This window comes from Brachionichthys hirsutus, unplaced genomic scaffold (genome assembly GCF_040956055.1).
Source record: "Brachionichthys hirsutus isolate HB-005 unplaced genomic scaffold, CSIRO-AGI_Bhir_v1 contig_718, whole genome shotgun sequence".
Classification (NCBI taxonomy): domain Eukaryota; kingdom Metazoa; phylum Chordata; class Actinopteri; order Lophiiformes; family Brachionichthyidae; genus Brachionichthys; species Brachionichthys hirsutus.
In genome coordinates, this window is record NW_027180335.1 from 405,962 (window position 1) to 424,672 (window position 18,711).

Consider the following 18,711-nt stretch of genomic DNA (forward strand, 5'->3'; position numbering starts at 1 on the left):
CATCCCTCACTGACCAAAGCGTCTTCCTCTCTTTGAAATAATAGACTGAATATCTATCTGTTTTTTGCACCTCTGAACTAAAAATGGGAAATAGATGAGAAGTAGATTTACCAAGTTTCAGTTATTCAGAAAAAACTAAACAAAACAAAACAGGGAAGAGCTCTCCAAAGGATTTTGGTGAAGAAAGTTTTTTGAGGGCTACTTATAACCAGAAGGTGAAGACACGTTGGTTCACATGATGGTTTTTAAAGTTATGCACAGCACAACAGAAAAAGGGGGGGGGGGGGGGGGGGTTCATGTTTTGAAGAGGCACAAGATTCATACGGCTTAGAGGCAAATCACAGATGCCATCCACAAGGAGATCATATATATTCTCAGAGAGAGAGAGAGAAGCATAAAGTGCAAGAGCAGGACAAAAATGGTGGGACCTGAATAGCAGCAAAACAAACAAACAAAAAAACTGAATGAGATTTTGTCCTTAAGGGGTTTCAAGCAAAAAAAATCTGAGTGGAAAGGAAAAGCTGAATTTGTCAAAAATAATTATAACCTGAAACCAAATTGTCTTAAAGTCTCTGACAGCACTTAAACAGATTATAATTCTAAAAGGACCCAACAATACCACCCGGCTAAATCCAAATAATTGATCCCCAACAAGCCGTCGTTGATCTGTGAGGCCAATCCGAACAGACGGGAGAGCGTTTGCCTCTAAACTGAGATGAACCAAAGGCCTCTGCAAACGAAGGAGCATTGTACAAGTATGCCACTATGTAATGCACGCACGCACACACACACAATGCATATATACACACAGTCTTATGCATATATACAACATGTGTGCAAATATTTTCATAGTATTTCATGTGTTCATATGTAGGTTTGTCTTTGCTTCATTACTCGATAATGGAACACAGTCTGACCTAATGTTTCAGGACGCATGGATGCAGGATTCCACAAACAACTTCCACTCCTGCTCTTGCCTTTGTCACCTTAGGACCTGTTGCAAAATGGGACCAGCCACAATCGCATTTAGCTAAACACTACCATTAATTAAATATCTATATATCTATGCTCGTATACATATAATATCCCTGTGTGTGTGTGTCTATAAAACTATTTATGCCAAGCAAAAGTTAGAGGCTGCTTTCAATGGTTTGTGGGTGATGCAAAGTACCAGATGGAGAAGAGAGAATAAAAGAAATTTGAAAAGAGAGAGAAAAAGATAAAATAAAATAAAACCACAACTGCAATCACTTGCCATTTTAGAAAGGAAAAATATTCTGCTACATATTTTGTAACTACTCCCTTGCACCTCCTCTCAACAGCTGTCCCTGATTGCTCATTTGGACATTAGCAAAGAAAAACATGATCAGCTATGAACAAGGACACAAGCCAAAAAGAAACGACACAAACATTACAAGGTGACAGGGAAACAAAATGCTAGCCAGTAACATCCATCCGCCATCAAAACAAAAACATTACCAAACCCAGAAATACTAACTCATAACAGAGCAAATAACCTTACAATAATAACAAGTCATGAAATTCATTCGTCTCGCTGGATGGGCGAAATAAAGCAAACAAATAAAAAGTCTTTTCTCCATTCACATAGTGGTCGCCGGATCACCACAATCACTTGTGAGCGTGGTTCGGTGGGGGCGTGGGGGTGGTGAAAGTGAGCCGGGCCAGGGTTGGACCCATTAGCTCCAGCGCTGCGAAGGAGAACACACAATCTTTATAGCGACGACAGCACTCCGGTGACAGGACTTCAACGGTTTCTCCACTTTCTCCTTGTGTCATTGGTTCTGTTCAGTTTCACGATGAGCAGGTGTTTGTGTACACATGGAGGAGGCGAGGGGATGGAGGTTGGTGGAGGGAGGTCATAAGGGGGTGGGGAAAGGGGGGGAGGGGTGGTCGACGCTCCACGCAGTTCAATAAAGAGCATTCCAAGGCCAGGAGGAGACGGCGCAGCCGGAGCGTCACTCCCAGCCGTTGTCCTTGATCATGTGAGCCAGCTCGATGATGAACTTTCCCTCTTTGTACTTTTGACTGCTCTCAAACGCATGCTCCTGTCGAAAAACACAAGCAGACAGCGAAGGGTGAACAAGTGGTTCTCAGTGGGGTATAAATAAAATAAAAATGGAAGATGTAACCGAATGCCCGCATTACAAAGTAGAACTTAGACAGTCAGCGACTTTTAAATAATAAACAGGACTGAAATTAATATTGCGTATTTTTCCTCTTCTAATTGTTTAGTTCCAACGACCCACCGCTGGATGAGTCTTTTCGAAGTCATGCTGTTTGTGCAAATGTGTACGATCAGAGCCTTAAATTGTACAGGAGATCTAGAAGTGCTCAAAGAGGTGATCAAAAGTGTTATTGTTTATTGATTATTCCAACTCTTGAAGGAATTGTAAAATGGTTTACTTCCTTTAGGTCATGTGGTACATGACTGAATGGAATGGTCTGTTTTTGTACAGATACTATTGCTGCGATGTGCGCCGATTATTGGCTCGGCCTGCTTTGCCTGGTAAAGCAGCTCCACCCCGCTTAGCTTCAGGGCCCTCGCCGAGAGTCTCTAATTGCTTTTGTCACTAAAGAAGCAGCTTTAAGTGAGTCTGTGTCTTAGACTTTTACAGACTTTTAAAGACTTTTAAAACAATTACCAGGACAAGCCTGCTCAAAATAGCCTGACGTGTAATCACTGCAGACTCTCAGAGGTACCAGCCTGCAGCCAACCTTTCAGCATTGTAATTATCTTTAGAGCTAGACGACCGTGGAGCTCATTCTCTGAGCCTAAACACAACAGTGAGCACCCCCCCCTGCCCAAAAAAGAAAAACCTAACCGTTGCTTTAGCAAGCAACGTTTCACACCAGCAACCTGCTTCCTGTGACCTGTAATAGCATAATTTGTCCCCTTGGAAGCCCAGAGGCCGCACAATTATGCAACAGCTCAGCTGGTCTGAGCGCTGCAACGTTCAACATCACAAGAGGAAGTGAAAATGACTCACGTATTTCCAACCCAGGGTGGTTTTACAATTTTCACAGTAGATATCGGCCACAGCATGTAAACCCGTGAGGAGAACCCGCTCCTCTGCCGGTCCGCAGCCGACATTCACCCTGCAAAGAAGACAGGAAGCAGAGGAAGGTCAGAGGTCAGAATGAGCCACGGGCGAAGCGCTCACATGACATGTTTGAAAGACGAGCAGTGAAATGTGCTGCAATGTCTGAGGATCAGGTAGCAGTAATAATCTCGTAATACTCTCTCTTTGTCTGTGGAGCTTCTCGGTCGTCTGGGTAACCTGTGTGTGGAATAAAGTCAACTCGAAAAGCTAGAAGACATTTTAGCCTCCCGTCCAAGAGACTTACATTCTCCAGGATTCTATTTAGTTCTACATTCGTCTGATCAATCAAGGTCATTTTCTTGCTTTTTTAACAACATCCTTTGGTTTGAGTCTCACAAAACGTAAACGGTACAGCGTCACAGCCAATACTGCCATTGCACTAAACTACGAAACTCAAATATTGATTTAATGAAGGAAGCTAATAATGTCTGAATTTGCATATTTGTACACTCCCTCAGTGAAGCATCTCTTTTCCGCCAATCATCAGTTCATTTCTACCAAAACACTTACATGTATCCTTAATACAATCCTTTATCCCACACGCTGATCCTATAGCAGTATGCGAATATGATCTGCACTGGTGTTATCTCTGAATGATGCCAAACATCTTGCAGGTCCATTAGCTTTTCCACAGTTGATTCTGGTTCCTAGCTGTGAGGTGTTTTATATTCTATTTTGGTAAGCGTTTGTTTTAAACACCTTGGTCCAGTTTGCAGTGAGACACCAATCCATCCAGCCACAGGCTGAAAATGTAAGAGTAAGTCATACAACATTAGAAACAGTAATACACACGTTGATAAAAATGGCTCTCAGGTGTACGGACAGCGAGGCGTCTGCTGGGGCCATGCAACGTTTCTTTACAAGCTCCAAAAACACTTGTAAACAACATTATGAGCCTGAACAAACCAAATGCATTAAAAAAACATAGACAAGCACTCAGAGAGCGCAGACCTCCGCCGAGCAGCTCATTCCCCTCCTAATTAGATAAATAAATCTTTATAGACCAACCAGGAAAAGTCAAAGTGAATCAGAGTTGATGTTTATTTGTAACAGATTTTTGAATCCGTAAATGGGGGTTTCAATGTTAAATATTTTTTACTGACTCCATTCTTTGCCCGATCCAGATGTAATTCGGTGGTGAGATAGAAGCCCCCACCCTACATGACTGTGTCAAATTCAATAAGCATCGGTCAATAATCAACTGAGATATTGAGGAACAAATTTTGAAGCTCCATTGACTGCAATGTTAACGAAAAAAATCAAACTGATCCAGAATCCAGGATCTCTTCTAGATCGTCACCAAAATTTAATCATCTGTTCCTGGTAACATTCCCAACATTTCCTCAACATTTCATCTAGATCTGTCCAGAACTTTTGGAGTTATCTTGCTAACAGACGGACAGACAGACAGACAGACAGACGCCGGCGATTACATAACCTCACTGGTAAATAGAAGTCTCATACTTACACTGAATTAAACAGATAGGCTCTTCCTTGACTGCCTTGAAATGACTGAAAGGAGAGAGAACAATGTCAGTAAGCGACACACACCACCCTGCTGGGAACAAGAAAGTCAGCCACGGACGCCCCGGGGAGCTTTCCTCCCGGTAACCGCTGCGTGCGCTTGTTCCTCAACCTTATCAAAGTTCTCACACATTTGGCTGGAGGTGCTAAATAAAACGAGGCTCAGAGAAGTTGCAAAGTCTGAGCACAAACATCAGCGGGTGAGTCTCGTCACCATGCGAGCTTTGATGATGACAGAGATCCGGTTCTGGTTTCTTGAGAACTGAGGCTGAATGACTCTTATTTCCTTCTTACGAAATCGGTACATAAGAGTTAGAAACTCCGGACTTTGAATGTCTGCCAGATCCTTGCACTCACAGCAAACTTACCTAGCAAATATTTGTACAAAAATCACGAAACAGGGCGTCGGAGATTTGCAGACAAAATATCGATGGGAACATTAACGTTTTAATAAAACCAATAATTTCACTGTCGTTAATGAAGACATGTTGTGTTACGGATATTTCATGTATGAATGTATGAAATGAAGCAATCAGGTGAAGAGCAGCATTTCTCCTTGATAAGAATCCGATTTATCTGAACGAAGTGTCAATAAAGTTGGGTATTGTGAAATCTGTAGACAGACACAGCTTAATAAAATGAAACTGAACTCTGGTGTAATGACGGGAAACACCCGAGCCAACCCCAACAGAGAACACGCGGAATACCTGTCGGCTGAAAAGCTAAAGGGACCCTGTTATATTTAGCGTTTCTCACCAAAAGGCAGTGTGTTTGTGTCCATAAGGAATAATTAACAAGCGTTAACACAATTCTTTCCACATGAGGCCAGATGCATATAAATATCTCGACAGACAAAACCAGAAAAAGGAGTTTTAGGCTTTCTCAGCAACTATTCCTGCAGGATGACGGTCCAAAACTAAAGTCTTCAGACAATCCCTCCCCTACCTGTGGCCTGGAGGGGCCACAGGTAGGGCCTGTGTCGGTCAGCCTTTGAGCCGTTTGCAGCGCTGCACTGTTTACCTCAGTCGCTGATCGATTGGACTCTCCTGGTTTCCCTGCACTTTAATTTGCTGTGTACTTGCCTCCACCAGTCGGTCAGTGGACGCGCATTAAAGTGTCAGCAGGAATGTGTATTGAAAGAGCTGTTGTGTTCTCCGGGGTGATTTCCATGTCTTGAAGGTATGACTTTGAAAGGAAGGTAAATTTTACTTCGAAAACCAATATAGGAGCATGATTTGTATTTTTTAAGTGCTTTAAATATAACGAAAGACCGATCTCCTCCATTCACCTTATCCTCTGCAGGCTCAGAAAACGTGTTCCACTGCAAATGAGCATGGCGGAGGTTTGTGGCAGCCGCTGAAGGCCCGGAGCTAATTTCTTCCCTTCAGAGGCACCAGCTGCTTCCTCTGCTGACCAAAGGCACCAGCGCCACCACTGAGGCTCAGGGGGCCGTTTAAAGCTGCCCCTGCGCCGACACGCTTCGAGTTCTATTTACGCTTTATAAAAGGTTTGGTTTGGACCCAATTACTGAACAACATCTTCAAGAAAAAAAAAAAACAGGAGGGTTGTTATTCCCTTCTCTGGTCACAGGAGTTGAGGTTGCACTGAGTACATCGTCAACGTCCCCGTTTGTGTTTGAAGTAGGGAAACCTGATATTTTTCTCATATATGAGTGGTTGGTTGTCTCCGTGTGGCCCCGGGGTACGCTGGCAACACATTCGGGGTGTTCCCCCCGCCTCTCGTCCATTGCAAGCTGGGATAAGCTCCAGCAAGTCCCGGGACTCGAAATGAAAGCAATAGAACTACACAATGAAGGTACTTGTACTTTTGGACATTTATTGCTACTACTATGAGAAAACTTTTTAAGTGAATTTATTTTATTGCCAATTGTGCTAAATATCTTTTTTGGGACAATTTGAGAATTCACAAGGTCGATAATTAATCAATCTATTTGAGGTGAAGTCCACACTCAAGCAGTCGTAATGCCCGGGACGTGTGACCTTTAGCTGCGAGAGGGAGCTAGGTCGATGCTGCGGAGTCAACAAGCATGTGTGTGTGTGTGTGTGGGGGGGGGGGAGGGGGGGGGGGGGTTATTACATGTGGCAGGGCTGAGTGTCATGTATGTGCTTTACTGTGGCTCAGCCGTAAACTACAACATGAAGAGACGACTTCATTTGAGCTGCTCTTATCAGTTTCCCACAGTCTATTTTTACTTGGTTGTTTACTTTTTACTTTAGGAGAGTTTCTATCAGAGCTTTTTATTCTGCTACAGAAAAGAAGGATGCTTGTTTCATAGTCAGTAAAGGCTCTGGCAGCAAAAATCCAACAGCATCATTAAAAAAAAAAAGAAAACTAATGATGTATCCTTGAATATAACACAATTCTCATTAGACAATAAGTTAACATTTTTCCAAAATGTAAGAGTGCAAGAAGAAATAGATGCAGAACGTAAGGATCGTGCCAAATTTCTTTCTCCAGAATAAAACACCCCATGAGCAAACAGGAGCGCAGTAACCGGGCTCCGTTTCCAAAGCTGCCTCAGTTGCATAATTTGTTTTATGTTTGTTACTTAGAAATGAATTTGAACAATCAAATCTCACAATCCCTGAATCCTCTTGACCACCTAGGAATGCAAAGAACAATACATCGCACACAGAAATCTGCCAGTTCAGCAAACACAGGAAATGCAAATCCACCCTGAGAGGATAAATACTTTAACTGGCGGCAGCAACCAGTTCTGAAATGGTTTCGCATGGACACACCGACTACGCCCGACTTCACCAGAAATCAGAACTCACAGGAAGGGTTTTGAAAAGGAGTGACATAATAAATCCAAGTTGTGACATACAGATCAACTTGAAGTTATTAGCTCTCAACACATTTTCCTTGTTGGATCTTGGATTTAGCTGCATTCTTTCAATTCAAACGCTACATTTCACACATCAAAACTAACCAGTCTGCATTTACACACACAAAAAAAAGTTTCGTTTTGAGTTCGCAGTCACCTGCATGCTAGAAACAAAGCTAACATGCTTCTCCGGAGACACTATTTGCACCAAATGTCATGCATCATGGTTGAACGGTCAAAGTGGCTACTTAGCTTTTAAGTGCCCAAAAAAGCAAACAACGGCTATCCCAGCTTCTCTCTGTCGACCCGTTAGGTCGTATCAATCACATAAAACTCCATGACAGGCTACCGTGAATAAATTAAAACGATTCATCCTGTGAATGAAATGTTTGAACCAAAAGTTTACATTTAACAATGCAAAATTCATTCAAAACATCATATAGTCTGCTTAACCCTGCCCTTGCGAGAACCTCACTGGCAGTCAGACTAATATAAAACCTCGTTTATAGTAGGTTTGTAGCCATATGCTGAATGCCAGCAGTATTCGCTCATTTCACCCTATTTTTCTAGACCCACAGAATATTATGTACGGTACTCTGACCATGCAAACACCAAACCGGCCAAATGAAAGATATTAAAAATAATAATGTGTTGGTTTTATAGAGCGCTTTTCTGGGCACCCAAAGACGCTTTACATTGTGCATTATTCATTCACTCCATACTTGGTGGTGGTGAGCTACTAGCCACAGCTGCCCTGGGGCAGACTGACAGGAGCGAGGCTGCCAATTTGCCCCATCGGCCCTCCCGACCACCACCGACATTCACTCGCTCATTACATTCACACAGGCAATGTGGGTGAAGTGTATTGCCCAAGGACACAACGACAGCGTACACCAGTGCCGGAGCCGGGAATTGAATCGATTAAAGTTTATTCTGTCATCAGGAAAAAAAAAAGAGCGTTCCTACCATTTCTTTTGGTTCTGGAGTTATTTGCCGTTGATGAGTGGCAGAATTCAATTTCAAACCTAATTGACGTCAATGGCATTGAATAAGTTAAATGGAGAGCAGTTAAAAAAAAGGAAGACAAAACAGAAAAGCCTGTTCTGTCATAGTTCCTTTGAAACCATGTAAACCACCTGCGTCGTGGCAAATGCCCAGCTGGAAGAGAAACAATTAAATTTGCTGCGTCTGTTAATGGAAGCAGCGCGTGATCAGTTCGTTAGAGGGGGGGTCCGATGGGTGGGACGAAGCCAGGGTGCTGAATAAAGCAGTCAGCATCCTGTTCAGTATTCAGGCTGCGTCCTCCCGCTGCCGGACCACGTTCACACTGCAGGCCTTCACACTCCGCTTGCTGCTTCCACTATCTGATTACATGGTGGTACTCCTATATCTGCTGTAGGATGTATCGCATATCTGATTTAAAAAAAAAAAAAAAGAGCGCTGACAGCGATGATGAAGACGTGCAGCGTTCTCAGGACGTCAAGAGCAACAGATCTCTGATCTGATTGCGTTACAATTTGAGTTTGCGGCTTAAAGTTGTTGCTGAAATGAAGCCAACTCAGTGATATTGTTGTGTCACCGTGTTGGTATTCGTGCTAACGGGACCTCATCCAGTTGACTTTAGATTCCTCCACACGCTGCAGCAGCATGAAGCGGAGCCCTGTGGTAATACGGACACTCTTTACACTGGGCATCGTTCTAAAATAAAAAACAAAAAAAGAAGCAAGGAACTGATTGGTAGATTTTTCTCATTAGCAGTTATTCCGGTTCTATATTTGGTCTGTGAGGGTTTAAATAGCAACACATAAATATGTAAGTGAAGAAAAAAAAAAAGAGTCTAAATCTATTTGCGAGTCCTCATCTTTCATACTCCCATCTCACACAGGTGTCTCGTTTAAAAATATCAGAGACATGACATGGAGTTAGCGCCACATTTCAGCTGACATAAATTAAGTTTTGTTGGCCAGCGGAAGGCGAGCGGTTGTTTTATTCATGCATCCAACTGGAAATCTATCACACGCGAGTAAATATCAGAACTCGCTTCTATAGCTTTCTTTTTTTTTAAACAAACTAAATTGGCTTTTTTTTTAGTTTCTGCAGTAAGTGAGGAGAGACGTTTCCGTTTTGTGTCATTTCCATTGAATAATACGTCAGGTTTTTTAACCGATGAATGAACGAAACAAAACATCCTTGAGCTCAAGGGAAATGATTGTTTTTTTCTTATCGTCTTACACGCTACAAACTAAACAGTTCTATCAAAACTGAAAGCAATCAACAGGTGAATTGATGCTGAAAGTTACAACCGCATGTGTATCATTACTGCCTGAAGAATCCTACGCTGTTATTTGACTTTGGCATGACCTTTAATGCGAGACAGAAACTTCAAGGTCTCCATTCAAGTGTGCAGCAATACGCTGGAGCTTCTTTTTCCAGCCGCTTCCCATATTTAGGTTAGTGGTTGAGGGCAAGAGGAGGTGGGGGTCATGGTGCCTTCCATACTTCCTTCTGGCCCGTGTGCTGACGTTAATCCTCTCTTTAGAGCTGCTCTATCTGCATCTTTGCTTGCTGGCTGGCATGCCTCAAAGTCTCAGTTCATAAGCTTCGGGAGAGGAAACAGTTTTTTTTTTTTTTTTTACCTGGCTCAGGAGATTTCCAGAACTCAAACTACAACTGCCGAGCATGCAGAGTTCATCCAACACCTTCCTTTGTTGTAAACACGGCAGGGTGACTAACTTCTGTTTCCCTCACTCCCTCACATGGTTAATAAAGCAACACAGAAGTGGCGCTCAGAGTTTTCGAGTTGAACACGGGATGAAAATCAACCACGAACAGGGCCCAGTGGCCCTTGGCAGCATGTTGTGGAAAACAGCAGACTACGGTGTCGTCTTCTACTAAGTAACATAATCGGCTTAGAAGGGTTGATGCCGAGGACCGGCGATGCTGCCTTGGACCACTGAACACACAAATGTTAGGTGTGGCAGCGCACAGAGCTTATTAATAGATCTTGGGTAGCGTGATTACAATCACACTAACTGTGAGAAATTCTACAACTTCAGTCTAAATTAGGAAAGAGGCTTCATCAAGAAAATGTGCCAAATATTCTCTGGGAGTAATCAATCAATAGATTTTTTTTTTTTTAAAGGCCATCATAATAACGGCAGCTGGCAGGAAAAGTTCTGCGGCCATTTAATCCCAGTTAATCAGATGATGACTCCTCCACCCCCCTCTCAAAATGCATTCAACTGTATAATGCTAAGAAATACCTAAATAATTCAGCATCTTTGGACATACAAACTCATTACCATAAACATACGAAATTAAAATCTGGAACTGTGCATCTAACTCACAATAACTAATGAAACTGGATCACTACTGTAAAAGTAACGGATCGTCTATTTATGCACCATATTGGTGGGGATTATTTGTGCGTCTGAAGTTTCTGCACAGGGAAAATGAAATATGCGAGATTAAAAACCACCAAGAAATGCTGGCATGTTCGTCCACCTGTTCTCGTGCAGAATCCAAGTCCTACCTCCTTACTAAATCTGCATTGAGGTTTAAATCCACACTGATCCTGGATTCTGCATGCTGATCACATTAAGTTGATCAGAAAAACACACACCTACAATGCCTTCCTGTGGCAAAGCACCATGCATCCCTGCAACATGTTGAGCATGTCAGACCTGCAGGAGACACACTGTCCAAAGAAGATCCCTTCAATGAATCAAATTATTGTGACAGTAGATTGTTCAGTCTACATGAAATCATCCACCAAGAGTCACCTTAGAGGACGGGCAAAATAAACAAGGCAACACAACCCAGCCAACACTCCTCCAACAGTAGTATTTAAAGCTATGGTTAAAGGTGACGAGTCAGCAGCAACCTGCTAGTGACAAACAGAACCTGGATGTGGATGCACAAGATGTGTGTGCACACGCATGCACATTCATTGCATGCATGCAATAAACGTAGTTTTGTTTTCGTTTTCAGAGGCTTTGTTGACAGAGCTGTTTAAGACAGAAAACAGGGACTGCAGCGTCTGTTTGCTATTTTGAACAAAGACTGCCACAGATATTTCAGACAACTGTCTGGGAACTGAGTTAACTTGTGGAAAAAGGGTATATTATGGGATCCTTAAATCTAAACTATGTCATGTTGGAATGTGTTTCTGCCAACTTTGTCTGACACACTGTCCACTATCTCACATCATTTAGAATTCTAACTAATCCCTTTTTTCCCCCTTCAAATTCTCCTTAGTAATTTATCCGTATAATTTTTTGCTTTTGCACCAAAGTACATTTGCATAAACCTAATTTTCCATCGTCATATTAATTTTCTATTTTTCTATCGGGTTTTGCTGCAGAAACATTAAATTTGCCACACAGGAGCCAATTTAAGCTCAATGCATCAACAATACTGCTATCATAAATGATCTCTATCCGTCTTGTCACACTTTGCTGTATGACAATGGGGTCCACATATCCGACGTGGCTCCAGAGAGGTGAAAAGAGGTGCAGATAATTGAGGATGGTCAATCTTTTTATCTGCAGGCACATCAGTGTTATTTATGACGCTCTTCAACAATTAAGACACTGTGAAATGCTTGTTGTGCAGACTTCACAGCTCTGAAATTACCATCTTGAGGCTTCTGATCCTGCCGAAAGGAGCAACGTAGTCTGATGGTTGGGCCGTTTACCGAACTCATCTTCCCGGCTACACTAACAAGCTCTGAGGTTCCAAGTCTCCGAGCCGCAGGAGGCAAATAGATTTTGACATGGAGATGGCAAGTGCGCAGATTGATCATCTTTTCCTTTTGAATAATCATCTTAGTGCGTGGGGAGACTGCAACGCACGGGGAGCACACGGTCACTATCTTATTATAAACATATAAAAAGGTCATTGCTTCAGTTCCTCCAATTCTGCTTCATCTTGACGAACTTCACTCTCTCCTCTTGCTCACGGGCGTCATTAAAAGCAGCATTTTGGCAGCTTTACATGTTTGTGGCTCCAAATGTCAGCAGCTGTTTGGATAATGTGGATTTCCATACCCAAAAATCCTGTAACAAATTGATGCTGCTATGCTTCAAAGCAAAAGGAAACAAAGGATGCAACACTGCGGAGTCCTTGCTCACTCTCAGCAGTTTGTTTCGTTCACTGTCTGCGGGCAGATTGATGACCAGACCTGGCAGGAAGATTTCTTTGGAGGAAAATGGGCTGATTCTTCAGATTCCTGAACTCTGTGATCAGACTTCAAAATTATGGTTTGTTTGTTTTTGTCTTGCTAGAATTTGCATCTATTTATGTCAGGATGTGGGAGGATTTATGTGCAAACGTCAACAAAACTGTCGTTAAAGATGGACGGCTTTGAACGGAAATTAAAATCAAGGACTTTCCAAGACAAACCTGCTACATTCAACATCATTGGAGCTTCACGCTGGACACTGTCATGATGGACAATAATTTAAATATTTTAAAATAACTGCAGTTTTGTTGTATATGGAATATTGGGATGGTGAACTTTAGCTAACAGGAAGTGAACCACACTGTAAAACAAGTTCTACTCTGCAGCCTGCTAAAACGAGCCACACCAACAGCTCCATCAGGCTGCATGCAAATCCCAGCTTCGCCGTACACACACTGAAGGCTTTCCAACCAGAGAACACTGCAATAAATGGATTTGGGTGAAACAGCAGCTTACTCCACGTAGGCTTCAAATGTGTGACCGGAATGCCTCAGGAATGGCGTATGGCTGCAAGGTGAATTTGGTATTGTGGTTATATAAGGTAACGCAAATTCATTAGAAGCACAGCAAACAAGCCAAAGGCATTTTTTTTGTTTATGGTCACATCAAGCAGGTTTAGTCCCAACAGCTTCATCAAATCAGTTTATGGTCAACACTCCTACAGTCACTGTATGGTAGCCGTTGAGCTAATTTAAGTCAACGCCACGATTGTCATGTTTTATATTCATTTTCAGTTTTTTTTCTCTATTCGGCCTTCATGTTGGCATCAAAGTTCATCCTGTGGCTTTTTATTTAAAAAAAAAAAACTAAATACCGTAAATTCCGGATTATAAGGCGCTACGTTTTTCCTAAACTTTCAACCCTGCGGCTTATGTAATGATGCGGCTAATTTATGCATTTTTATCTGATTCCATTTTAAACGGCCGCCAGGGGCGCTCGAGCAGAAACGGTAAGAGTGAGAGGTGGAATATATGTGTCGAGGAAGACGCAAGTTTACATGTGGGCACATGCGGCTTATAGACAGGTGCGCTCTATAGTCCGGAAATTACGGCAAACACTGTATACCTTTGAGATGAGCTCGTCGTGGTTGGCCAGGTGTGCCCGGCAGTGTATGCAGCTGTAGGTGCGGTGACATGATGGCAAGTAAGCCTGGAAGGTCTTAGACTTGGTCATCTTCACCATGTCAGTGTGGCAGGGCTCCTCGCTGGTGTCAGGGCTGGCACTGGAAGAGTTGCAGCTCTGCTGGACTTGCTGACAGAAGAAACACTGGAAGATGCAAGCAAAAGCCGTCGTTGTTGTGGAGTGGGTGTGTGGTACGCTCCACACAGTCACCACAGGAGAAAATCAAACCTGCAGGGGGGGGATGGAGCAGAGGGTTGCGGTGAGATCCTTAAAAAAAATTTTTTTTTTTATCTCAAGCTCACATCTCATTTGATCAGGCAATCATTTGATTGCAGCTGTGTGTTGTTGACAACTAGCAGTGAGTTCTTAATATTTTCAAGAGAGCCGTTGTTCGTGTAAACACGCAACATTTTTTCAATTGGTCACAAACTACTTGATTATTTCTGGTTCATGAGAAGAACAAGTCTTTGTTTGTTGTCTCCCACTGGACCCATAAATGCAGGAAGATATTTCCATAGTGGCAATATAAAATCCCCACAACGGACAATATGCGTTTTAATTTCTTAAATATAACTCAGATTCTTTTATGACCCTTTTATTTGTCTAGTCTGCTGAAATCTCATTATTAATCGTTTTGCTTGTGGTCTAACGTGAGTAGGAACTAAAAGGGTTCGTTGCCAAAGGAAATATTTTAGGCTAAACCGTTCCTGGAAACATTGCTTTGAACCCATGTTCAGAGATTAGATTTATTTTGCCCTTCAGTCTTAAATTATTATCCGTTTATATTTATGATCTCTTATTGTTAGCTTCACCCTCATTTCAAGGCATTCTGAATGGCACTGTTGAAATGTGATAAATTAAATTTCTCTTTAGAAATGTTTGCTCTCTTCTGGATTCAACCAACTTTTGTTAAGTAATGATAAACATTACTCCATCAGTTCCACCATTTAATTTTTTTAAATTTATTTACAGTTCTCCTGTCGTCGCAACTTGAGCTCGTAGTGGTGGCTACGATCGGGTTGCGACAGCTATTTTTAAATCTCCTAACTTTGTGCGTTAAAGTCGGGCCTTCTAAAGTTCCCACTGATTGTGATCAAGTTTAAAACTTTGGATATAAAACTAAAGATTTTCAGTTGCTGATAAATAACTGTTTTGCTGTGCATTCAGGAAATCGGTAGGACTGTAGTATTTAAAGCCAAACGTTAATTTAGGGGCACAATAGCAACTACCGTTCTATCATGACCCAGCGTCTCTCGTCAAGGAAGACAAACGCTAAGAGGGCCGATGATGACAAAGCCACGAGGTCAAGCATCAGCGACTAACAAAGGCCCGAATAAGTGACTCGGCTGCAAACGGTGGCCAAGCCCAGCGGCCGTTTACACGACAAGGCTTCTCGCATAAAATGCTAAACCCTTCTTGTGGTTTGTTTCCACGACAACAGCGGTTTAAAGCATGGGAACACATACATTAGAAAACCGGCTCCAGGGTGTAAACTCTGGAAAACTTGAGCTTTACATTACTGTTGCTCTGTAAAGTGGCAAAACAGCGGGGGCACAGCTCCACTTTGCCTATGGCCTTTATGTGTAGCCATCCATGGACCGAACAACGACCTAAACAACCTGTTAGCTGCATTTTGTAATTTGACACTTATTTTCTCAAGTTTGTTTTGTTTAATTCATGATAGAGGACAGATATCGTTTATTGATTTGTGTTCATCTGTTGATTGTTTTGCAGCACGGTGGCGGAGTGGTTAGCGCTGTCGCTTCACAGCAGGAAGGTATTGAATCCTATCTGTGCGGAGTTCGTTTGTTCTCCCCGGGTCCGCGGCGCGTGGGTTTTCCCCGGGTTCCTCCCACCTCCAAAGACATGCACTTTAGATCAATTGATTATTCCAATATTGTCCATAGTGTGTGCATGGGGGGGATGAATGTTGATTGTGTTGACTTAAGGGAGGAACAACACAATCATTGTCGATGCTGGATAATTAAACTACCAACACACTGACAACGGTTTCACAAGGAAAAAACTAAAAGAAAACACCACACACACACACACACACACACACACACACACACACACACACCTAAACCAAACTGCATACACAATGGAAATGAGCTTCAGCAGCTCTAGACGTTTCCAGTTGGACTCTTATGAGCTGCAGGAAGAGCAATGCCGAGACAGAAGCCAGACAGGAAAACAAAGGGGCTTCCGCAACTCAACAGGAAGCAGCCGTGATGTGAAGCATGACTGCTTTGCAACACACACACACACACACACACACACACACACACACGCACACACACCAATGCAGTTGCTCCAGGTGAGCTATAGTCACATACATGCAAGAGAAAGTGCACACAGGTTCCCGAGACAAAATCTCCTTTCTGAATTAGCTCAGGTTAACCTTGGAGGCGTGCTTTGAGGGACAGAGACGGCGTGAACAGCTTTAGACTGTAGGTGTGACACACGCAGACATCACTGATTGAATCAGCTTTGTGCAATCCATTGCTATTCGAGTGCGCACACACACACACACACACACACACACACACACAGGACAAGTACTAAGGACAAATGTGGAGCCGTTTTTTCCCCCTGCAAAGCAATGTTGTTGACTTCTAGGTAGTTGATGGCACATGGTCTTATTTGTTGGCACTTTTTTACTTAAATAAATAAATATTTTCTGACTCTAGAACTGCTGTTGCCTTTGTTAGACTTCCTGATCAAATTGGAACAGGTAGAATATTGGATATAAGCGACGTGCTCTAGAAGAACACGCAATAGAAACCCGTGGGGGGGGGGGGGGGGGGGGGGGGGGTAGTTGAGCCTACAGGTAACGCAGCAGAGACAGCTGATCGTCTGAGCAAAGTGAAAACAAAGACGCGGCGCGCTGCGCGTCTCTGGTAACCACGAACAGGAAGCGCGTCCAGACAAAAGACTCCACTGTGTCCAGCCAATAAAACGACGCGTCGTGCGTTTTATCTGAAACTTTTGCATCCTCGCTAACTTATTACTAACACCGTAGTCCCCGGCCGCCCATCTCCCGTCCCGTTTCATATTCACCAGCTCTTCTAAATGTGTTTATTTCACAACAAAGAGCACGACGCCAGCTGCAGCGCTGCCACCTCTCTGCGCTGGCTGTTTATTTTAAAGAGTCTGACGCAGTCTCTGATACGCAATAACCCAATTTGCTCGTTTCCTTTCAGGTTGTTTTTCCCCCCCCAATGTAAACACTGCTCGGCAGCTGTACTCACCACCTGGATCAGATCTGGGCACAACGCAGCTCGCTGGAGTCAGAGATGTTTTTTTTGGATCAAATAAATGATTGCCGTCGTTGCGGGCTCTGGTCCGGGGGAGATGCTGCCGGATCGGAACTAGTGTTTTGTCCTTTTGGTGCTGACGGATCTCATTTTTACCCCCAACACGGGCTTTTGTTGTGCCTTGTTTGTGTACGTAATGGACCGGACTCGTTACTTTGGTGCGGAAACGTCACCACGTGGGAGGGAGATGGAGCTGGGACCGAAAGACAGGCTGGCCAATGGTTGGCCGCGTTGCCTTCACGGCCCCGTGGGAAAGATGGGAACTAGATGGAGACTCGTATTCAGGTGGAAATGGTTTATTTATTTATAATTTTAGCATTATAGCCACTAAACGATTTAAGTTGTTGCTCAGGCTAAAACATCATCAGTGTTGCTTACTATCAATACGAGAACATTTATTTTCTTTGATATCAATTTTACATTAGGTTTCTTCTTCTTCTGGCAAATAAAAGCTTAATTTTAGAATGAAGAGGTTTTAAGTGAAGATCACGATCTTAGTCGTAGGCGATTCAATCACAAACATTTTTAGACTGATTGGTAAAAACATGATTAACATGTGTAAGTCCTCAAATTCGATACAGTTGAAAATCAATACTTACCAGAAAGGAAATAATTCATATTGGTTTCGTGTTGCTTAATCAATGTTTTTCTCCCATTTGTTATGAACATGCCACGAAGGGGCGGAGGGAGCGCGCAGATACCCGGATGTGTAAATAAATACAACCCGAGACGATGAATCGGGCTCTTGTGCGCCATTATTTGTCCTTTACTTGCAGCTTTCTGCATTACCTCATCCAAGCAGACATTTTGACTCGTATTGCTGGTTTATGAATGCGAATCACGATGTTTGTTCGAAGCCTTTATGAAATGGACCCTGACGGTAGCCTATAATGAAAACAACAACAGCCTGATATTGATCAGCAGACGGGAGGAGAACGTTCCTCATCGTATTATATGATCAGCCCCAACTCTGGAATGTGATGCTATTAATGGCAGCATACGGGATCATCAGCAAATTGCACATTGATCCGTTTCCTGCCCCGAAACAAAGCCCTCGACCGACCCTGAGAGTCCTGACGTCGAGGACGCGCGTCAGCAACAAATCAAGCTCTATTTATTAATATATATATTTTGTTTTTGTTTATATCGTTCAATAAAAGAATAGGAGAAAACCCGCAGCAACGCAGGTAATGTGTTGCTGCGTGAGGTGCGTGTAAACACAACAGTGCGCTCCGCAGCTTCCCCCTGAAGTGCGGGATGTGTGCGTGATGCGTAATGAAAACCATCCCTCCACTGTCTTTGGCTCCTGTTCACGTGGCATCAAACCCCCCCGCGCCCCCCTCCCCTCCCAAAAGGAAGAGGTGCACGGAGGGGGATCATAACAGTTAGGGAATAGGAGATCAGCTCGCAGAACGCGTGTCGGTAAATAAAGCGGCGCCGTGACGCGCTCAACATTGATCCGTTATCTGATCGTCAATATCAAAATTAACGATTTCAGGCTCGAGTTCGTTTCCGATGTTGGAATGTTTTCCT

The 18,711-nt window shown here is 43.1% G+C and overlaps 1 protein-coding gene across 1 annotated transcript; it reads right to left on the reverse strand.

The window, feature by feature from the left end:
- Positions 1-1,927: 1,927 nt before the first annotated feature.
- LOC137913581 (protein yippee-like 1) lies at positions 1,928-13,918 on the reverse strand. The gene is made up of 4 exons (XM_068757225.1): positions 13,802-13,918; positions 4,591-4,634; positions 3,009-3,117; positions 1,928-2,066 (listed from the first exon to the last, which is right to left on the reverse strand). Exons 1-4 carry the CDS (start codon positions 13,916-13,918, stop codon positions 1,977-1,979), a joined length of 360 nt encoding a protein of 119 aa, XP_068613326.1. The 3' UTR covers positions 1,928-1,976.
- Positions 13,919-18,711: the final 4,793 nt, after the last annotated feature.

Coding starts and splice junctions, on each gene's coding strand:
- LOC137913581 (XM_068757225.1), bottom strand. CDS start 13,918: ATGGTGAAGATGACCAAGTCTAAGACCTTCCAGGCTTACTTGCCATCA. Junction 3,118..4,590: donor GCCTATCTGTTTAATTCAGT/GTAAGTATGAGA, acceptor TCTTCTTTGCAG/GGTGAATGTCGGCTGCGGAC. Junction 2,067..3,008: donor CCACCCTGGGTTGGAAATAC/GTGAGTCATTTT, acceptor GTTTTTCGACAG/GAGCATGCGTTTGAGAGCAG.